We start from the raw sequence: 21865 nt of genomic DNA, 5'->3' as shown, positions 1-21865 counted from the left end.
TGTGGTGGTGTTTCCATAATGTTGATTTCCACCATGGCCACAACAGAAGCCAGGAAAGTAGTTAAAAATACAGATAAACAGGTTACATATTCTATTATTTAGCCATAAAACAAACAAACCAACAAACAAGGAAATCTTGCCATTTGGTGACAACATGGGTAGACCTTGAGGGCATTATATTAAATAAAATAAATCAGAGGAAGACAAATGCTGTTTGACCTCACTTATGTGTGGAATCTAAAAACAAACAGGGGTGCTGGGGTGACTCAATGGTTGAGTATCTGCCTTTGGCTCAGGTCGTGATCCTGGGGTCCTGGGATCCAGTACTGCAACAGGCTCCCTGCAGGAAGCCTGTTTCTCCCTCTGCCTATGTCTCTGTCTCTATCTCTGTCTCTCATGAATAAATACATAAAGTCTTTTAAAAAATGTACAAACTTCAGTTACTAGAAAAATAAGCACTAGGAATGTAATGTACACCCTGATGGCTACAGTGAACACTACAGTATCGTACTTTTTTTTTTTTAAGATTGATTGATTGATTCATGAGAGACATAGAGAGAGGCAGAGACATAGGCAGAGGGAGAAGCAGGCTCCCCGCAGTGAGCCTGATATAGGACTCTATCCTAGATCCTGGGATCATGCCCTGAGCCGAAGGCAGATGCTCAACCGCTAAGCCACCCAGGTATCCCAAGTATGGTATATTTGAGAGCTGTTAAAAGAGTAAATCCGGGAGTTCTTGTCACAAGGATAAATTTTTTTCTTTTTATTGACCTAAGAGACAGATGTCAACTAAATTCACTGTGATCATTCCACAATATACGTAAGCAATGTCTCTGCCTCTCTCTCTAGGTCTCTCATGAATAAATAAATAAAATCTTATTTTTAAAGGAACTTCAACCCTTTCAGAAATATTGGAAAAGAGCCATTACTTCTCTATATGTCCTCATTTATCCTTATCTAAAAAAATAGTCTGCAGATAGTATAGTAATTCATACTACTCCAGTTACAATGATACTGCACTGTTATGACATAAAATAGATATGCTGGAATTTTTTATGAGAAGCCTATGAACTAAAAATCACATAAATTACTTTGCTGAGTATACCTTTGGGTATAGTTTGACTTCTGGAGCCATGCTAATGTTTTGCATATAAAAAATAATACCAACATCAACAAGGATGGGTACAAAAATTCTAAGAACAGAAACAGAAAATAACTAATCTAACTTTATTATTCATAATCACTCCAATGTAATTTTTAAACTGTCCCAAGTAACTTTTTAATTTATTTTTTAGTAATCTCCACACCCAATGTGAGGCTTGAACTCAGGACTTCAAAATCAAGAGCTGCACATTCTACCAACTGAACTAGCCAGATGCCCTCCACCCCCTTCCAAAGCATCTTAGCTTTTAAACACAGCATTTTAACTATACATTTTCATATTTGGGACAAAAAGAACTATCAGTGAATAGTAGTATAGTCAGAAATTTTTTCACTACAGTAAAAGTTAGCTGCCTTAAATTCCTTTCTGTGTATTCTAGGGATTGAGAAAATAAGTAAATATTTTCACAGCAATGAGAGAAAGATCCCTTGGAGAAGACAGTAACAAATATGAAAATGAGGAAGACTAGAAGGAAGCATCATGTTGGTTTAAAATGTATGGGCATGAGGGGGCACGTGTACCTTCTAGTTCTGTCTACTGAGATGGACTAAAATCTATAACATCTCAGTCGCAATGGGGTACACCCAGCAGCCTGATCTTGGTTTCTTTCTTTAATATTTTTTAAAGTTTTTTATTTATGTAACCTCTATACCCCATGTGGGACATGAACTCAAGACCCCAAGATCAAGAGCTGCACTCTCTTCTGAGCCAGACAGGTTACTCTCTTTTCTTTCTTTTTCTTTCTTTCTTTCTTTCTTTCTTTCTTTCTTTCTTTCTTTCTTTCTTTCTTTCTTCCTTCCTTCCTTCCTTCCTTCTTTCTTTTTCTTTCTTTCTCTCTTTCTTCTTTCTTCCTTTCTCAGAGACAAATGACAAACTTTTAATAAATTTGTAAATTAGATAATAGTACTGAATCAGTGTTCTTGATTTTAATAGTTATACCATGATTATGTTGAAGAATGTCCTTGTTCTTGGTATTTACACACTGAAGAGGCATCACCTCTGAAATTTACTCTCAAATGGCTCAGAAAAAGAAAACAATATGTATGTATGTATGTATGTATGTATGTATGTATGTATGTATGTATACGTGGAGAGAGAGAATATAATAAAGCAAAAGCAGTAAAATGTTAATACCTGGGGAATCTGGACGAAAACCTTTATATGGGGGACCTGGGTGGCTCAGTCATCAAATCAGTCTTGATTTCAGCTCAGGTCATGATCTCAGGACTATAAGACCAAACCTCAAGTCCCATGTTAGGCTCTGCACTGGGCATAGAGCCTGCTTAGGATTCTCTCTTCCACTCCATCTGCTCCTCCTCCCACTCACTCATGCTGTCTTTCAAAAAAAAAAAAAATCTCTCAAAAAAAATTTTTTTTAAGTTCTTTGTAACTATCCTTGCAACTTTTCTGTAATTTTGAAATCAGATCAAAATGAAGTTACGAAACATGTGTTCGCTTCTTACTTATAAATAAACTTACACACATAGCTCAAATAGTCATAATTCTCAAAGCCCAAAAAGCATGCTCCATGATATTGTCAGGAAATAAACACCTAGATATATAGCTGAAATTGTTGGTAACTTCTCTTATTCCAAAAATTCCATTTATACACACAATTAAAAAGTCTCATACCCCACAGTGAACACTGATCTCTTCTTCATATTGAAAGCCTTTTTGAAATGTTTTATCAACATGGTATTCACAGGAAGAACATGACTTCCTTCATATAAAATTATTTCTAGAGGAAATGATTTCTTCAGTTTATTGACCTTAATTTTTCCTAAATATAAAATTTTATACACAGTAAAATTGCATTTCATGGTGTAGTCACCACCATACTTAATAAATCCATAGGTTTGCAGTGTCTTAATTTTTTTAGTTAAATTTTTTAAAAGATTTTATTTATTTGAGAAAGCAGAAGTCAGGGGGAGAGGGAAAAGCAGACACCTGCTCAGCAGGGGGTCCAACGCAGAGCTTGATCCTAGGACCCTGGGATCATGACCTGAACTGAAGGCAGACGCTCAACCAACTGAGCCACCCAAGTGCCCACCCCACGCCTTTTAAAGACTTATTTATTAGAGATAAAAAGAGAAGAAGCATGAATAGAGAGATGGGCAGAGGGAAAGAATCTTAAGTAGTCTCCCAACCTAGTACAGAGCCTGACACAGGATACCATCTCAGACCCTGAAATCATAACCTGAGGTGAAACCAAGTCAGATGCTCAACCAAGCATCTTGAGCCACCCCAGCAACCCCCTTTTTAAAAAATTATCTATTTCAGAAAGAGAGAGGGCTGAGAGGGAGAGAGAGAGAATCCTAAGCAGGCTCCTGGCTGATTGAGAAGCCCAAGATGGGGCTTGATGTCACCACCCTGAGATCATAACCTGAGCTAAAATCAAGAGTTGGATGTTTAAGCCACTGAGCCACCCAGGCACCCCCGTAGGTTTGCATTCTTTATGTTTTATCTGTGGACATTTTTTTCATAATAAGACAAGGTTTTCAAAAAAGAAAAGGTTTTCAAGCATTTTATGGCAACCAGAGTTATTCCTTGGTGTAATTCTCCACTATCACATGCTTCTGACTTTCAATAAAGGTTTTTTTTCTCACATTTGTTACTCTTCTATGATTCACTGTGGGGTAAACTCTCTCATGCATCTGAAATTTGGTTTCTCTATGAAAATATTGCAACACTCCTCCCCTGTGTAGTTTCTTTCCCCTGTGTGCTTCTGTGTGAAAACTTTTGCACATTTACTGAATTCAGTTTCTCTTGTATATGCATTTTCCTGATGAACAATTGCATAGCAGATTATTACTGAAGATTTTTGTCATATTTATCTACTGAAAATACTGTCATATTTAGATTTCTTTCTCATTTTATTCTCTACGAAAGTAAACATCAGAGTGGAAGCTTTTCTTTAGTCACTATAAGAACTGCCTCCCAGGGATCCCTGGGTGGCGCAGCGATTTGGCGCCTGCCTTTGGCCCAGGGTGCGATCCTGGAGACCCGGGATCGAATCCCACATCGGGCTCCCGGTGCATGGAGCCTGCTTCTCCCTCTGCCTATGTCTCTGCCTCTCTCTCTCTGTGAGACTATCATAAATCAATAAAAATTAAAAAAAAAAGAACTGCCTCCCATATGCCTGCAATTTCATGTTGGGATGACCTCCTTAAATGCTTTCTCATTTTCACCATATCTATCTGATTTCTCTACTATATGATATCTTTGGCATCTATTGAGGTATGACTTGACACCAAAGGATTTCACACATTCAGCGCACTGTAGGGTCTCTCTCCTGTATGTGTTTTTTTTTTTTTTAATTCATGAGACACACACACAGAGAGAGAAAGGCAGAGATATGGCAGAGGGAGAAGCAGGCTCCCTGTGGGGGGGCCTGAAGTAGGACTCCATCCCAGGACCCTGAGATCACAACCTGAGCCAAAGGCAGATGCTCAACCACTGAGCCACCCAGGTGCCCCTCTGTATCTGTTCTTTGATGTCACTTAGACCAGGCTTCCAGGTGAAAGCTTTCCCACATTCACTAAATACATAGGACTTTTCTCCTGTATGGATTCTTCAGTGTCTGATCAGTAGGGACTCACAGCTGAAGGCTTTCTGACAATCACTGCATTCATATGGTTTCCCTCCTGTATGGGTTCTTTGATGTACAATGAATTGTGACTTCTATGAGAAAACTTTCCCACAACCACTGCATCTGTAGGGCTTCTCTCCTGAGTGTGTTCTCTGGCATATACTAAGTGATGATTTGGTGCTGAAGACTTTTCAACATTCACCACAGTAGAAAGGCTTCTTCTCAGTATGAACTCTCTGATGTAAAACACATTCTGACTACCAAATGAAACCTTTCTGACATTGACTGCATTTATAAGGTTTCTCCCCAGTATGAATTCTCTGCTATAAAGCGAACTCTGACTGCTGGATGAAAGCCTTTGGACATTGTTTATGTGAAAAGAGTTTTTCTCCAGTGTAAGTTCTTTGGTGTTAATGACCTGTGATCTGCGGATGAAAGCTTTCTGAATCTGACTGCATTCATTGGGCTTTTCTCCTCTATGTGCTTTATGATGTAAAGTGAGACTAAACTTAAGAGAGAAAGTTCTTGGGACGCCTGGGTGGCTCAGTGGTTGGGTGTCTGACTTCGGCCCAGGGTGTGATCCTCGAGTCCTGGGATCAAGTCCCATGTTGGGCTCCCTGCATGGGGCCTGCTTCTCTCTCTGCCTATGTCTCTGCCTCTGTGTGTGTCTCTCATGAATAAATAAATAAAATCTTAAAAAAAAAGAAAGTTCATATTCCTTACATCCATAGGGTCTTTCCCTTGTATGAGTTCTCTTACGCTTAATGAGATGCAGCTTACTAATGAAAGTTTTATGACATTCATTGCATTCACAGGGTTTCTGACCTGGGTGACACTTCTGGTGTGTATAGTGAGCTGAGACTTACTACTAAAAGCCTCCAGACATTCCCTGCACTCATAAGCTTCTCTCCTTTGTGAGTTCTTTGATGTAAAATAAGCTCTGTCTTTTGAATAAAACCTTTCAGACATTCATCACATTCATATATTTTCTCCCCTGTGCGAATTCTCTAGTGTACCATGACCCGTGAGTTCTATGAGAAAAATTTTCTGCATTCACTGCATCCATAGGGTTTCTTTCCTATGTGACTTCTTGGTATGGAAGGATTTGTAACACATGGTTAAAACATCTTTGACATTCACTACATTTATAAAATTTCATTTCTATATGACTCATATTCAGGCACAATGTCTTACTTACAGCTTCTCTACAATCACATTCACAACAATTCCAGAATGGGTGTTTTTGTGCATACTGTGGAAAAATAATTGCTTGAGTAGACTTAACTTGTCAGCTTTTTTACTTTTTTTCTGTTCTGGAAAAGTAAATCTAAATTATGTTTCAAAGTTTTTCCATCTGAATCAAATTGACCAAAGTCTTTTCTCAGGTGAAATATTCTGCCAAACACATCACATTCCTGGTGCCTCTCCATGGGATCCAGTCTGTCAGAGTTTTCCTGGAGTCAATCTGTATCATCATCAACTTGCCAGGTGTCTTCTAGAAAGACCAATGAATATGATTAGGTACTGGAAGGGGCCAAACTCTCATAAGGAGGATAAAGGATCAAGGATAGAAATGGTATTCTGGAAATAGGATACAAGTTAAAGGCATCCAGTAGAAGAGGAGAAGACAGAAGGGAAGTGGAGTGGCATAGAGCTACGGTAAAGGGGAAAAATGCATGGGTATCTGGAAGCTTAATTCTGAGTAGGAGAAAGGCAATGTGAACACTATTGGTGATGAAGAATATAAATGCTAGAAAGAACAACCAAGAAGGCCAGGTCCTAGTTATGTTCCAGATCCAACACAGAGTGCAAAGACCTAAAGCATGTATCTCTGTCTTTTTTTTTTAAGTTTGTTTGTTTGTTGTTTGTTTATAATCTCTACTCCCAAAGTGGGGCTTGAACTCACGACCCTGAGATCAAGAGTCACATGCTCTACTGACTGAGCCAGCCAGACCAAGAGTCACATGCTCTACTGACTGAGCCAGCCCTTAGGATTTAAGGATTTTTTTAGTGTTTTCAAAATAACTATCAAAGGCTCTAGTTCTTTAGGCTTTCACTCATGGACCTGCCTTTTATCCACTCACCTAGATGGCCCTTGGACATTACTGATTCCCCCTCTACAACTCCTGACTCCCTGCTCCAGATGGAGGACTGCTGCTAGACTGGAAGCCTAACAATCTGCTTCTGGATAAACATGACACAAAGAGCTTGGTCTTTGGAACTCTGAAGATGTAGGAAGGAGCTCTTTCAGAGTTAGCACCTCAGCAAACTGAAAAGCTTTCATCTGGAAGGTGAGAGCATGATCCTTGCTCTAGGTTCAGACAGACACAAAGGTTCTACCATCTATAAATCCTAAGTTCAAAGACATTAAACACTTCAGAAAACTTATAAATTCCAGCTGTTAAGAAAGGAATGGCAATAGACTGGGGTTTCACCAAGGGTCCTTACCCATAGACATGAGGTTGCTATAATTTTCCAACATTACATCTCAGTATACGTTCTTCTGAACAGCATCCAGTAGCCACCTACTGTAGACTGTGAAGTCTACAACCACATCCTTAAATAACAATGTTATATTCTTATTTCTTATTGAAATAATGGCATATTCTTATTTCAAGCGATTTTTCACTCAGTGATATGGAAAATATACATACGAATTTATTATCCTTTTTACAATACATTACATACCCAAGGTTTGGTGAATCCAGTTTTGTCTTTATGGAAGAAACTTAAAACTCACCAAAAATATCCTGACATTCAAAAATCAACTAGTGTAACTCACCAGATGGACAGAATTAGGATAAAAATCACATCGTCATGACAATGGGTGCATGAAAACCATGCATCACAGGTAAGCATACATATGTCAAAACTACTCAATGGTTCATTAAGATTTGTACATTTTGGGGCACCTGGGTGGCTCACTGGTTGAGCACCTGCCTTTGGCTCAGGTCATGATTCCTGGGTCCTGAGATTGAGTCCCACATCAGGCTCTCTGCTCAGCAGGGAGTCTGCTTTTCCCTCTCCCTCTGCTGCTCCCCCTGCTTGTGCACTCTCGCTCTCTCAAATAAATAAACAATATTTTTAAAAAATGAGCATGAGATCTAACAACAGAAATCATTGGTGATCCTGATTTAAAAAAAAAACAACACAACAAAACACTTTTAGAAGGAGGAGATTAAAAGCAACCAGAATGGGTTCAAATAAGAAAGGGAGAAGAGACTGGTGATACTGATTTTGGGCAACTCTTTTGTTTTTTGACAAAAACTTCGTGCTTAAGTGCCAGAAAGCATTTTCTGATTGTAAGGAACTGTCTTAATGGAAAATGTACTTCAAAAAACAATGTACTTCATAAAAATGCCTGTTTTTCTTTTGATTATGGCTGTCATTGGCACCAGAGGAAAACTGGCAACTCCACTTCGAACGCTGTGGTTTACATAGCAATGTTTTATTTTTTTTTAAGATTTTATTTATTTATTCATGAGAGACACAAAGGGGTGGGGGGCAGAGACACAGGCAGAGGGAGAAGCAGGTTCCATGTGGGGAGCCTGATGTGGGACTGGATCCCAGGTCTCCAGGATCAGGCCCTGGGCTGAAGGCGGTGCTAAACCGCTGAGCCACCCAGGCTGCCCATAGCAATATTTTAATGTTTACCTACTATCTGTATATACACCTATGTTCCAACTGGCTGCATGCTAATCTTCCTTCTGTGCCTTTTTCCCACCTGACTTTCCTCTGTGTGTAGTGTTGCTCTTAATTAGGTACATTCTTAGAAATGTCCTCAAATCCTTTGGGAAGACAGCTCACCTGAGATTTGGTCATTTTCAGCTGCTCTTGGGAAATGGCCCGTAACTCCAGCATCTGCTTAATGACTTTTCCAGGTCTTCTTTGAATCTTGTTAAGAGCTCTGGTCAAGAGCGACAAGACACTGCTTGTTCAGGAACCTCTACTTCCTCACATTGTAGAATCTGTCTTTTCTCGGAAAGTGAGACCTGTGGATTTAAGGGGAATATTTACTTTAGATGGCATATCAAGTACAACTGTTTAACAGAAAGAAAATAAGAGAAACAGTTAAAAGTGCAAAAAGCTCTACACCAGCATCTATATCAGTAATAACAACCACCACTTATCATGTGGCAATTATGTTACCCACTATTCTAGCTACTCTACATAGATTTCACTTAATGTTCAGTTCACAACCCTCACAGTCACTATCAATTTAGTTTATACAAGTGAGAAACTGGACACTCAGAGTTTAGGTAACTTTCCCAATGTTCTAGCTAGTAGTATAATTGAGATATAAACCAAGACTTAACTCTAAAAATCCACATTCTTTCCACTAAAATAATTTAAAGATTTTGTGACCATTTTCCTTTTTTAAAAAATTTTATTCATTCATTTATGAGAGACACAGAGAGAGAGAGGCAGAGACACAGGCAGAGGGAGAAACAGGCTCCATTCAGGGAGCCTGATGTGGGACTCGATCCCAGGACTCCAGGATCAACACCCTGGGCTGAAGGCAGGCGCTAAACCGCTGAGCCACCCAGGGATCCCTTGTGACCACTTTCCTAAAAAATCTCAAGAGAGAGAGGAAAAAAAGGAAAACTGCATAATAATAAAAACTTGGCAATGGGCCCAGATAGATTCTTTTTTAAAGACTTATTTATTTTTGAGAGAAAGTGCAAGCATGAAAGGGGAGAGGGGCAAAGAGAATTTTCAAGCAGATTCCTGGCTGAGCAGGTAGCCTGAAGCAGGGCTTGATCTCAGGATCTCTCTCTCTCAGATCTCTGTGCTCAGGGTGGAGTCTGCTGGAGATTATCTCCCCCTCTCTCTCCCCATCTACTCCTCCCCCTGCTCAGGCTCTCATCTCTCTAAAATAAATAAATAAAATCTTTACAGAATATACTGGGGTGCCTGGGTGGCTCAGTTGGTTAAACCTCTGACTCTTGATTTTGCTCAGGTCATGATCTCATGAGTCCTGAAATCGTGCCACAAATCCCACTGGCTCTCAATGGGAAGTCTGCTTGAGATTCTCTCTCCTCTCCCTCTGCCCCTCCCCCCACTTGAGCAGGGTCTCTCTCTCTCTCTCAAATAAATAAATAAATAAATAAATCTTTTTTAAAAGCCTAAAATAAGAAACATAAGGAAAAGCTAACAATTGTTATCTTTAGGTAGCATATTTTGGGGAAGCTGGCTTCTCACTACCTGTTTCATGAACAACCAGAAAGAAAAATACACGAGGGAAATTTACAAAAACCCAAGGACTAAAGGCAGAAGCCACACCTTTCATAATACATATATTTTGCAGATTAATTTAATCACTTCACAGTATTTTCAATTTTCATAGAAAGAGTAAGAAGAGAATATGACTTGGGGTCAAAGGAGAGTTGAAACAGGCCTTACGTAGAAGATTGGGTATGATAGACAAAATTGTGTGTCAGCTACGACAATCATACGCCCAGAAAACCTGTTCCCATCTTCCCAGGTGGTGGACTCAAATTATTTTTTTTAAAGATTTTATTTATTTATTCACGAAAGAGAGAGAGAGAGGCAGAGACACAGGCAAGAGGGAGAAGCAGGCTCCACGCAGGGAACCTGATGTGGGACTCGATCCGGGACTCCAGGATCACGCCCTCAGCCAAAGGCAGGCGCCAAACCGCGGAGCCACCCAGGGATCCCCTGGACTCAAATTATTGAAGCCCCCTGCCCATCAGGATCTCCCCAATTCACCACACTTGTCAGACCTGTGCACAACCAGGACAAGCTACTCAATCACAAACACAAACCAGACTGTCCAACCACTCATGCCCACACTGCTATCTCATCCCGAAGCAAGTGACCCCATTCAGGGACCCACCACATTTCGGTTATCCGACTCTCACAGCCAACCAAACACGGACCACCAAAAGTCTCCGAGGAGTGATCCCCAGCCCTCGCTGACCCACTCCCGTGACACCTGCTCTCACACGCAAGCCACCTCTGCAGTCACTCATCACAGAGCCTCCAGGCCACCTCCGAGCGCCAGACGCCCCCAGGCTGCCTTCACCAACTAAGGGCCACCCTCGCGGAGCCCTGGCTGGGCGCCGCACCTGTAAGTGAGCAACTGCAGCCACCTCAGCAGCTGCTGCCATTTCGAAGGATGGCAACGCCACTTCTGCTTCTGGCCCCACCCAGCGCTGACGGCTTCTCTCGTTCACTCCTGGGCACGTGGAGGTAAAGGGTCTCATCTTTCCAAAGACTCGAATTCTGCACAGTCGATACATATCGCGTAATACGGCCACCCGCAATGATTGGCTTCTTCACAATGGGAGCAGTCGACTTGAAATAATGGGCTGGGCAGAAGCCTCTGCAGGCTTCTTCCGCTCTAGGTCTCGCTTCCTCGAGAAAGCGTTCCCAGGCCCACACCTCTGCAGCTCGTCGACGCCGTTACATATGCTCAGTAGCGCATGCGACCCGCGGCGAAACGGTCCCCGCCCAGAGGGAGAGGTGGTTGCTCTTCCGCTAGACGGCGGAATCCGGAAAGACCTCTGATGAAGGGTGGTGTGCTCTGCACGGAGCACCAGTAGACACGTGCGCTGAATAGAAGTAACGCTAGGGTATTTGAAAGTGATGGTCATGGAAGCAGCAGCACCGGGGCCAGTAGGAGAGGGAAGCCAACCTGGAGGACAGACTCCCTGCCTGACGGTGAGGAAGAGGGGCGGCTGGGGGTTGGGGGGAGGGAGGTGGGCGAGCTCGGGGCCTGCGGGTAGGGGGGCTCTCCACGAGGCAGAGGGATGGGACCACAGCAGAGCCAAAGTGGTGTGTGTGTGGCGGGGGAGGGGGGGGGGCGGGACTTGCAAATCCTAAACCCAGGAAAAATGCAGAGATCTACTGCATTTCTGGAAGCATCTGGTGGGCTCTGCAGATCTACCAGCCCTACAACAAACTCCAATCTGTTACACATCCTGGGAAATCAGAAAGCTAGTTACATCATCAAAGAAAAGTATACTTCACCTGAATGTCTCCAACCTAGGTTGGAGATGTCAAAGACCTTACTTTTGAGTTCCTCTTCAAACGGCAGAAGACAATTTTTGTGATCCCCCAACAAAGTGGAGACCCAGGTTCAAACAGGGCTAGTCACATTAATGTGTCCTCTTATCATGCTGCAGCAAAATCTCCCATATGCTTTTATGGCTCATATATCTTAGGGAAATCCCCAGTGTTTTAATTTCCACTATTTAATCTCTTAGCTTTGGGAGTAATGTCATGATTACATCTCAGAGGTGTAAATGCCAACTATTCTTCCAGTCTCCACTGTGGAGGCTTGGCAAGTCTGAGTACCCACCTAGATATATGTATTGGACCTGAAACTGAGACTGTCTCTACAGGTTTATATCCAAATTGCTAGGTGTTGTAGATGAATTATCTCCCTCCCTCCAAAATAAAAAAAGGTATGCTGACCTAACCTCTGATACCGCAGAACATGACTGTATTTGGAAAGAGAGTGGTAGATGGAGTTAAAGATGAAGCCCTACAGGAGTAGAGTGGGCCTGTACTCTAGTGACTGGTGTACTTATAAAGACGGGCACACAGGGGTAAAGCCATCATCACAGAGATTACAGGTATGCAGCTGCAAGGTAAGGAATAATAAAAATTGCCAGCAAGTCACCAGAACTAGAAGAGGCAAGGAAGGATTCCCCAACAGGCTTTTGAGGGAGCATGGCCCAGATGACACCTTGATTTTAGACTTTTAGCCTCTAGACCAGAGAAGACATTAAATTTCGGTTGTATTGAGCCACTCAGTTTATACTAGTTTGTTATGGCAGCCCTAGGAAGCTAACAAACTAGGTGATATAAGAGAAAGCAGGGACACCTGGGTGGCCCAGCGGTTGGGCGTCTGCCTTCAGCTCAGGGAGTGATCCTGGAGTCCCCGGATCGAGTTCCATGTCAGGCTCCCTGCATGGACCCTGCTTCTCCCTCTGCCTGTGTCTCTGCCTCTCTCTGTGTCTTTCATGAATAAATAAAATCTTAAAAAGTTACTTGACTTTAAAAATATCTTTCAAAAAATAAGAGAAAGCAGTGGGAAGCATACCTGGCCATAGGTCTAAGCCACATTCCTCATTTGAGAAATACCACTACCAGACGTTTTCATTTCTTTGAAAATAGCAGCTGCTTCCAGTTTTTCAGAACCCAGGGACAGAAGACATGATTACTCATCATCCTCAATATTGTTTTTAAAAAGATTTTTAAGTAATCTCTACACCCAATGTGGGGCTCAAACTTAAAACTCCAAGATCAAGAGTTGCATGCTCAGGGCACCTGGGTGGCTCAACTGGTTAAGCGTCTGGCTTCAGCCCAGGTCATGATCCCAGCACCCTGGGATCAAGCCCCATATTGGGCTCCCTCCTCCGTGGGGAGCCTGCTTCTCTCTCTCACTCTGCTGCTCCTGCCTGCTCATGCTGTCTCTCAAATACATAAATAAACCTTAAAAAAAAAAAGTTGCATGCTCCACTAATTGAGCTAGCCAGTTGCCCCAATTCTCAATAATTTTTAATGGATTTATTTTTCTTGAGTGACAACCAGGAGACATTTTTAAAAATTTTATTATTCCAAAGGGCTAAAACTATTACCAGATGCATTTATTTATACCAGTAAAGAGGGTTTTTTAAAAATTCTTGATCTTAAGTCTAATTACTTCCCTTGCAGTTTATATGATATAAACAAATTTACAATGTTGGCATTTCTTGACAGATACTACACATACAAATGAACAAAGATTTTGTGGTACACAACTGTCTTTCATGATCTTACGAAACCTGAAAACTATTATATACATGTACTACAAAAATACTCAAAGCAAATATATTCATCTTGGACCATTCTTAATTTACTGCTTTGACTATCCAATATGTTCCAACATGAAACAAAGTGTCTTTTGGCATACCAAAGTTATTTGTTCTTCCTAACTGACTACTTCATGTTATTTTCTGTAAATAAATAGTAATGTGACAGGAATGAAATTTTTCTTATAATGTTTATATGTAAGCAACCTTTCCCAGCATCATTACACCACACTAATTCTCCTTAATAAGTGTTATCTGATGCACACTAAGTTTGGACTTCATGCCAGAGGCATCCCTTATCACAAGTCTTCCATCATCTATTTTCTTTGGTATGAAAGCTCATGTGTTTGGAAGGTATTCCAGGATTCACACCATTTGTGAGGCTTTTTTTTCTTCTCAGAGAAAACTTACAGGATAACCCATCAAAAATTGCACTCAGGTTTTATTTCTATGCAATATATAATGGATTTCACCTCTCAAGAAAAGATTTTGACTTTTCACCTTATTCATATGCCTTTCCCTAATGAAATGATGCTACACCAGCGACAGATAATTTCCCTATATTCACTGCATTTAAAAGATCTCTCTCCTGGATAAGTTCTCTGAAACTGACACCGACCAGAAGTATTCTAATTTTATTGCATTCATAGGATGTCTCTTGTATGAATTCTCTTGTATTCATCTGACATCTCACTGAAGTCTTTCCAGTGCTCACTGTGTTCCTGAGATTTCTTTCCGGTATGAATTTCCTCATGTGAAGTAAGAAAAAATTTGACAGAGAATGTTTTCCCACACTCATTACACTGATAAGGTTTCTGTCCCGAGTGACTTCTCTGATGGACACTGAGGTATGATTTCTCAAAAAAGGCTTTTCCACATTGAGTGCACTGATACGGTTTCTCTCCTGTGTGGCGTCTCTGATGTCTAATGAGCTGTGACTTCTGGTTGAAGATTTGACCACATGGAACACATCCATAGGGTTTCTCTCCTGTATGGCACCGTTGGTGGATAATAAGATGGCTTTTTTGGCGGAAAGCTTTTCCACATTCATTACATCCATGGGGCTTCTCTCCTGTGTGAATCAACTGATGTCTACTGAGCATTGCCATACTGCTAAAGGCTTTTTGGCATTCAAGACATACAAAGGGTTTCTCTCCTGTATGTGTTCTCTGATGGACAATGAGCATTGCCTTTCGTATGAAAGCTTTTCCACATTCACTGCATTCATAGGGTTTCTCTCCTGTGTGAGTTCGCTGATGGACAATGAGATGTGACTTGTCAATAAAAGCTTTTCCACATTCACTACATTTATAAGGCTTTTCTCCTGTATGGATTCTCTGATGTGTTATGAGAGATGACTTTTTATTAAAGGCTTTCCCACATTCCTTGCATTCATAAGGTTTCTCTCCTGTGTGAGTTCTTCGATGCACAATAAGCTGTGAATTGTCTATGAAAGCTTTCCCACATTCACTGCATTCATAAGGCTTTTCTCCCGTATGGATTCGCTGATGTGTTATGAAATGTGACTTTTTATTGAAGGCTTTCCCACATTCCTTGCATTCATAAGATTTTCTTCCTGTATGATTTCTCTGATGTACAATAAGTTGTGATGTGTGTACAAAAGCTTTTCCACACTCACTGCATTCATAAGGTTTCTCTCCTCTATGAATTCTTTGATGTGTTAGGAGATGTGAGTTTTTATTGAAGGCTTTCCCACATTCCTTGCATTCATACAACCTTTCTCCTGTATGAGTTCGCTGGTGAACAACAAGCTGAGACTTACTACAGAAGGTCTTCTCACATTCTCTACATCCATAGGGTCTATCTCCTGTATGAGTTCTTTGATGGATTATCAGGTTTGACTTCTGCATAAAACTTTTCCCACAATCAGTACACTCAAAAGGTTTCTCTCCTGTATGTGTTCTGTAGTGCAATCTGAGCTTTGTCTTCTCCCTGTAAGCTTTTCCACACTCTTTGCATTCAAAGGGTTTCTCACCTGTGTGAGTCCTGTGGTGGAGAATGAGGTGATACTTTGTTCTGAAAGATTTTGGACACTCAATACATCCATACGGTTTCTCTCCTGTATGAGTTCTCTGGTGTAGAGTGAGATGACATTTTGTACTGAAAGCTTTCTGACATTCAGGGCATCTGTACGGCTTCTCTCCTGTATGAGTTCTCTGGTGTATTATGAGCTTTGACTTATACCTGAAGGATTTTGGGCACTCACTACATTCATAAGGTTTCCCTTCTGTGTGGATTCTGTGATGTCTTTTAAGATTTTTCACCATGCTGAAAGTCTTCACACAGAAATTATGTTCACTGTACTGGGCCTGAGTATGGCAGGTTTCATGTAGAGTATGGAAAAATGATTTCCTGTGGCCGTTTAATTGATCAGAATTCATTTCTGCATAGTTTTTACGCTGAAATTTTGAATCCGACTTTTGTTTCAAACATTCTCCTCTTGAGAAACACTGAAGAGGTCTTTCTACAAATGGAACAAAGTTTTTGCTCAGAGAAAATAGTTTTCCCAATGCATTATTTTCATTACTTCTCTCCACACATTCATCCTTCTCAATATTTTCCTGATACCAACCCTAAACTTGCCACATTACTTCTAGGGGGAAAAAACTAGTGAATCCTACCATTATGAAACAGAGGGGGATGGAATCTCAAGTCACTATCCAAGGAGAATGGAGAGAGTGATACAGCAAGTGCACAAGATAAGTCAGAGGCATCCAGTAAAAGAAATAAATATTAAGCAATGAACTGAAGGACATGGGTGTCCTCAAACTTTTGAGGGAATCTATGAGTATCTGAAAGCATAACGGAAGAGCTATGTGAATATGGATAAGATATGGGGAAGGTGGGTTGTGTCTAACAAGCTGAAAAAGAACAACTAAGCCAAAAGAGAAAGACCAAATGAAATAGGCCAAGATCTGACCCAGAGTAGATAAAAGGAGGTCCATCTTCTACTTGGTGCCTACCAAATGAGTCATATATGGTAAAAGAATGAAGCACCATTCACTCTGATGACCTCTTTTCACCTGCTGTAAGTCACCTCTTAAGGTTCAGAGATGATGAGACAAAATATTAAAATAACGAGGGTCCCAATGCACCAATGATCAACTGTCACTTGGCTTCCACTAACTCCCACTGCACAGGTGTACTCACCTGGACTACACTGGCTTAAGAATTCTCTCTCTACCATTCCTTGTTCTCCTTCCTCCAAGTAGACCATTGCTTCTGGCCTAGTAGCTTGATAACCTGTCAAGAGATAATCACACAGAACTGAGCAATATTAGGGCCTATGATGAAGAATTCTGTTTCAGGGAATAGATATTAAATCTCAGCAAAACAGAAACTTTTCATTCAGAAAATGAAAGTAAATACCGTCATTGTTTAGTCATAAAGAAAATAAGTTTTATAACCTATACAACTCCAAAATCAGTAAGAATACCAGAGTACCCATAAATTGTACCAATGGGGGAAAAAAACAGGCAATTAATGGGCTCATGCTGAGATATTTAGGAAAATTGTCTTTACCCAATGATATTAGGTTGCTATAATTTTCCAACATCACATCCCGGTAGAGGTTCCTCTGAACAGTATCTAGTAGCTGCCATTCTTCCCAGGTGAAATCCACAGACACATCACTGAATGACAACAAGCCCTGTAATAACATAATCCTTTTTAATCTGGAGTTACATAATGGAGTAAAATATAGAAAATATATAGGATGTTATTCTGATTAGTTTTACTATAGAAATTTATAAACAAGTATTTCTCTATATCTAGTTTTGATTTATACTTTGTGAGCTAATTAATCCATTAAAACTATCCTTTCTGCATTGTTTTTTAAGATTTATTTATTTTTTAAAAAGATTTATTTATTTATTTATTTGAGAGAGAGCACACACATGCGAATGCAGGGGGAGTGGCGGGGGGGAGGGGGAGAGAGAGAGAGAGAGAGAGAATATCTCAAGCAGTCTCCTTGCTGAGCACAGAGCCTGATGTGGGGCTTGATCTCAAGACCCTGAGATCATGACCTAAGCTGAAATCAAGAGTTGGATGCCTAACTGACTGAGCCACTCAGGAGCACCTTTTTGCATTCTTCAGTCACTTCTTCACTCATTCACTCACCCAATGTAAAATGTTGTTCAGACTTTACCTAAAAGCATCTGCAACCCACATTAGGAGCATTTAATGTTACCTACTATTCACTGCAACAAAAAAGAAAGTAAACCATAGTTCTGACTTCAAGTAGCTTCTGCTCTTACAGAGCAGCAAGTATACTCTTTTACAGATTTTATACACAGCAAGACATTATGGTTTAACAAGGGTTACAAAGGAGTATACTCAAGTTCAAATATGGGCACAAGTGGGTAAGGACCTAATAGTTCTGAAGAAAAGGTCGAGCTGGCAGAGGTGCAGCATGTTTAGTGGTGTGTTCCACAGCAAGAGCTAGAAGACACTGGAGCTGTGGGTCTTACAGAGGGAGCAGGTGTTAAAAGTGTTAAATACCATGCTGAGTTCAAGGAACTGCAAGAAGTTCAGTGAGACAAAGGAGAACAAAGAGAACGGATGCCCTGGGTACAGGCAGCAACATACCTTGAAGCAAGTGTACACATTTCCTTCACACTTGGTAGACACTGCAGTGTTTTTCATATACAAAAGTATGTTATGCTCAGAACTGCCTCTTAGAAATTGACTATGCTATGTATTGAATCATGATACTCAAAAAAAGCAAACACAGAGCTCTTACTATGTGCTATATATTGTTCTAAACACTTTACAATATGTTGATGCAATGATCTACACAATGACCCTTAGGTAAAAACTATTCTTCTCTTTGTAGATAAGAGAGATTTTTAAAGTTTTCTAGCTATGCCTTCTATATCTCCCACATTTCCTTAGGAAGATCACCATTCACTAGGTCCATACTCTGGAGGAAAACCCATCACAGATACGTCTTCACACTTAATGTCTGGGAAATATTTACTCAAAAAGTTCATGTACTTCCTCTTTATGTACAAAGTAAATCTTATAACATGTTTCTATTCTTTTGTGATGGTTTCCAGTATTACCACAGAAATGTCTGCAACTCAGCTCCTGGATCCTGCCACTTATGTGGCAATGTCCCAATTGTTAGCACCTTGCAACATGAGACATACAGATAAGATAAAACTCCTTTCCTGATTGGCTACTCCAGATAATTATTGTCTCCCAATCTAAACACATCTCTCCCAGCTGCAATATATCTATATACATCATTCACTTTGATTATATACATTTTCTAAATTGTTAACCATAGTTGTCACACAATGTTACACTGGTTTCACATGAACAATATAGTGATTCAACAAGTCTGTAGTTACGCTCTGCTCACCATAAGTGTAGCTACTGTCACAATACAACACTATTACAATATCATTGATTATATTTCCTATCCTGTATCTTTGATTCCCATGATTTATTCATTCTATAATTGGAAGCCTGTATCTTCTACTCCCCTTCACTCATTCTGCCCATCCCCTGAACCCCCTTACCAACTCTGACAACCATCAGACTGTATATACTTCTATAAACTTCTAGAAATCTGGGAAATAAACCACTCACCTGGGACTTGGTCATTTTCAGAATTCAGGTGTCTCATCAAGAGTATCCTCAGCAAGGATGAGTTTCTAGACTTGAGATCTACTTTTTTTCCTTTATAGAAAGTGCCTCATTCTAGTAAGCCAGAATCTATGGATTCAAAGAAAGATTTGTTTGAAGTGGAAATAATAATAAAAGCAGGTTCTTATACATGCAAGGAACTGTTTTAAGCATCTTCTTTTTTCACTTAACCCTCACAGTCCTAGAGGATTGACTCTAATTATTCCATTTTAGAGAAAACCAAGAAAGGAAAGGTCAGCACCTAGCTAACAGCCACACACTACCTGATGGACCATGGATTAAAACACAAACCCTCAACTGATAGAACCTCTGATTCCAGGGAAAATCACCAAATTATGAATTATCCTTTTATCTTAACCAACTAAAAAAAAGGGTGGGGGGAACATGTCTAAAACAATTGTTTTCACACAGAGACATCAGAGAAGGGAAATAGGAGAAGACCCTTGTGTGCCACAGTTCACTGCCTGGAGACTTTCTAGACCACAGCACAGGGAGGAGGAGGAGCCCAAAAAGAGTCTAGCAGTATTGCAGAGTTAACAATACAGAATTCAGAGTCAGAGAAAGCAAAGATGGCTAACACTTGCCAGGCAGTATACTAGAGAAGTGAGGGAAAACTCACTCTACAGATGCACAGAGGGTTCCTTTGAGTCTCCGGCTAAAGACCACTGACCTGTGAGGAAACCACCCAGGCCACTGGAAGGGAACAGGTGGACCAATACCTGGCGATCACACAAGATCAGGAATAGTTAGTGTTCCCACTAGCCTGTGTGGAAAGACCTTCTAATATGCCTGGTCTCATGATATGCAGAGGTCTCAGGAGAATATTACCTCAGGAATGGGGTCAAAATAATCCCAGACAAAAGACTCTTTTGACCCCACTAAATAAAGCTTAAAAGAAAGGCTTCAAAGAAACTGTTTCAGAGTAACTTGATTACATCCCAGAACTAACCTCAAAGGAAGTTAAAGGAATCAAAGAAAATCCTGCAAACGACAATGTAAAACTGACAATACATGACATCCAATAAGAGCAGACATGCAGAGAAGCAAGGAAATATAACCCATAACTAGGGGGGGAATCAAGCAAGAGAAACAGACAGAAATGGCCAAAGGGAGAGACCCAGTGGGCCAGCACACCAAAAATGCTTTATATATGCCCCATATATTCAACAAGTTAGAGATAAGCATAAGTGTGATGAAAAAATAATAAAATGTTTAACAAATGCTATTGAGACAATAGGGCATTTGTGTTTATCTCATACCAAAATTAACATAAATAGATTATAAATGTAAGAATTGAAACTGTCAGGGTGCCTGGCTCACTCAGCCTATAGAGCACATGACTGTTGATCTCAGGGTTGAGAGTTCAAGCCCCACGTTGGGTGTAGAGATTACTTTTAAAAAGAGGAAACAGGGCAGCCCGGGTGGCTCAGTGGTTTAGCACTGCCTTCAGCTCAGGGCGTGATCCTGGAGTCATGGGATCGAGTCCCACTTCAGGCTCCCTGCATGGAGCCTGCTTCTCCCTCTGCCTGTGTCTCTGCCTCTCTCTCTCTCTCTCTCTCAATCTTTCTGATGAATAAATAAAATCTTTTTTTTTTTTTTTTTTAAAAGAGGAAACAGTGAAATTTCTAGAAGAAAGCACAGAAAAACTTCAAGTGACCTTGGATTAGGCAAAGATTTCTTGAACAGGGCACAAAATGCACAATAAAAGAAGTGATAAATTAGACCTCCTCAGTACTAAAAGTTTTTGATGCTCAAAAGACACTTATAAGATGAAGGATCAAGCCAGAGGCTAAAGTAAAATATTAACAAAATGCATACTTGACTAAAAGACTTCTACCTAAAAAATACAAAGAACTTTTCCAACTTTACAAAAGAGACAATCTAGTAAAAAAGGAACAAAAGACTTAGACACTTACCCCCAATAGTAGAGATGGCTAATGAACACACGAATAGCTGCTTTAGGTTACACAACAAAAGCAAATTAAAACCAAAATAAAATATTGCTACATACCTGTTAGAATGGTTTGGATTTATTTATATTTACATTTATTGACTGATTGATTGGCTGTAGGCCCAACTTGGGGCTCGAACTCACAACCCTGAGATTAAGAATCGCATGCTCCACCAACTGAGCCAGCCAGGCACCCCAGAATGGCTATAATTTAAAAGACTGAAAATACTAAATACTGACTAGGATATGAAGAAAAAGAACTCTCCTGCTGGTAAAAATACACATGGTACAGCCACTTAGACTTGTACATGAATACACACTGCAACTTTATTCAGAATATCCAAAACTGACCCCCCAAATACAAAATATCCATCAAGTGGGGAATGAACATATTACACACAGCATATCTGTACATTACTGCTCAGCAGTAGACAGGAATAAACTAATGATAAATGGAAAATCATAGATGAATCTGCAAAGTATTTTTCTAAGCAAAATAGATGAATCTGAAAAGTATTTTTCTAAGCGAAAGAAGCCAAACACCAGCAACTGACAGAGTAGGCAGTTAGCTAGATATGAGCAGTCAACAAGTGATTTCCAACTATAAAAGGGCAGAGGCCAAGTTCCAAACACCTGGGAAAGACCCCAGGGGATATGCTTGTGTTCTT

The 21865-nt window shown here is 40.4% G+C and overlaps 1 protein-coding gene across 7 annotated transcripts in view; it reads right to left on the bottom strand.

Annotated features, from left to right (window-relative positions):
* Nucleotides 1–13315: 13315 nt before the first annotated feature.
* Nucleotides 13316–21865, bottom strand: part of LOC106558983 (zinc finger protein 268-like) — a 28641-nt gene continuing 20091 nt past the window's right edge. For 3 of the 7 annotated variants that reach the window (XM_038527940.1, XM_038527938.1, XM_038527939.1), the window contains exons 2-5: nt 19190–19315; nt 17117–17243; nt 16745–16837; nt 13316–16058 (exon numbers count right to left, since the gene is read on the bottom strand). In XM_038527940.1, coding sequence (XP_038383868.1) covers nt 14218–16058; nt 16745–16837; nt 17117–17243; nt 19190–19204 — 2076 coding nt within the window. In that variant the 5' untranslated portion in view covers nt 19205–19315 and the 3' untranslated portion in view covers nt 13316–14217. Of the gene's footprint in view, nt 16059–16744; nt 16838–17116; nt 17244–18181; nt 18223–19189; nt 19316–21865 lie in introns of all 7 variants that reach the window. The other 4 variants (XM_038527937.1, XM_038527936.1, XM_038527942.1 and 1 more) reach the window with 2 other exon arrangements.

This window comes from Canis lupus, chromosome 1, assembly GCF_011100685.1.
Source record: "Canis lupus familiaris isolate Mischka breed German Shepherd chromosome 1, alternate assembly UU_Cfam_GSD_1.0, whole genome shotgun sequence".
NCBI lineage: Eukaryota > Metazoa > Chordata > Mammalia > Carnivora > Canidae > Canis > Canis lupus.
The sequence above is the reverse complement of the archived record's forward strand: the minus strand, read 5'-3'. Positions and strand labels throughout refer to the sequence as shown.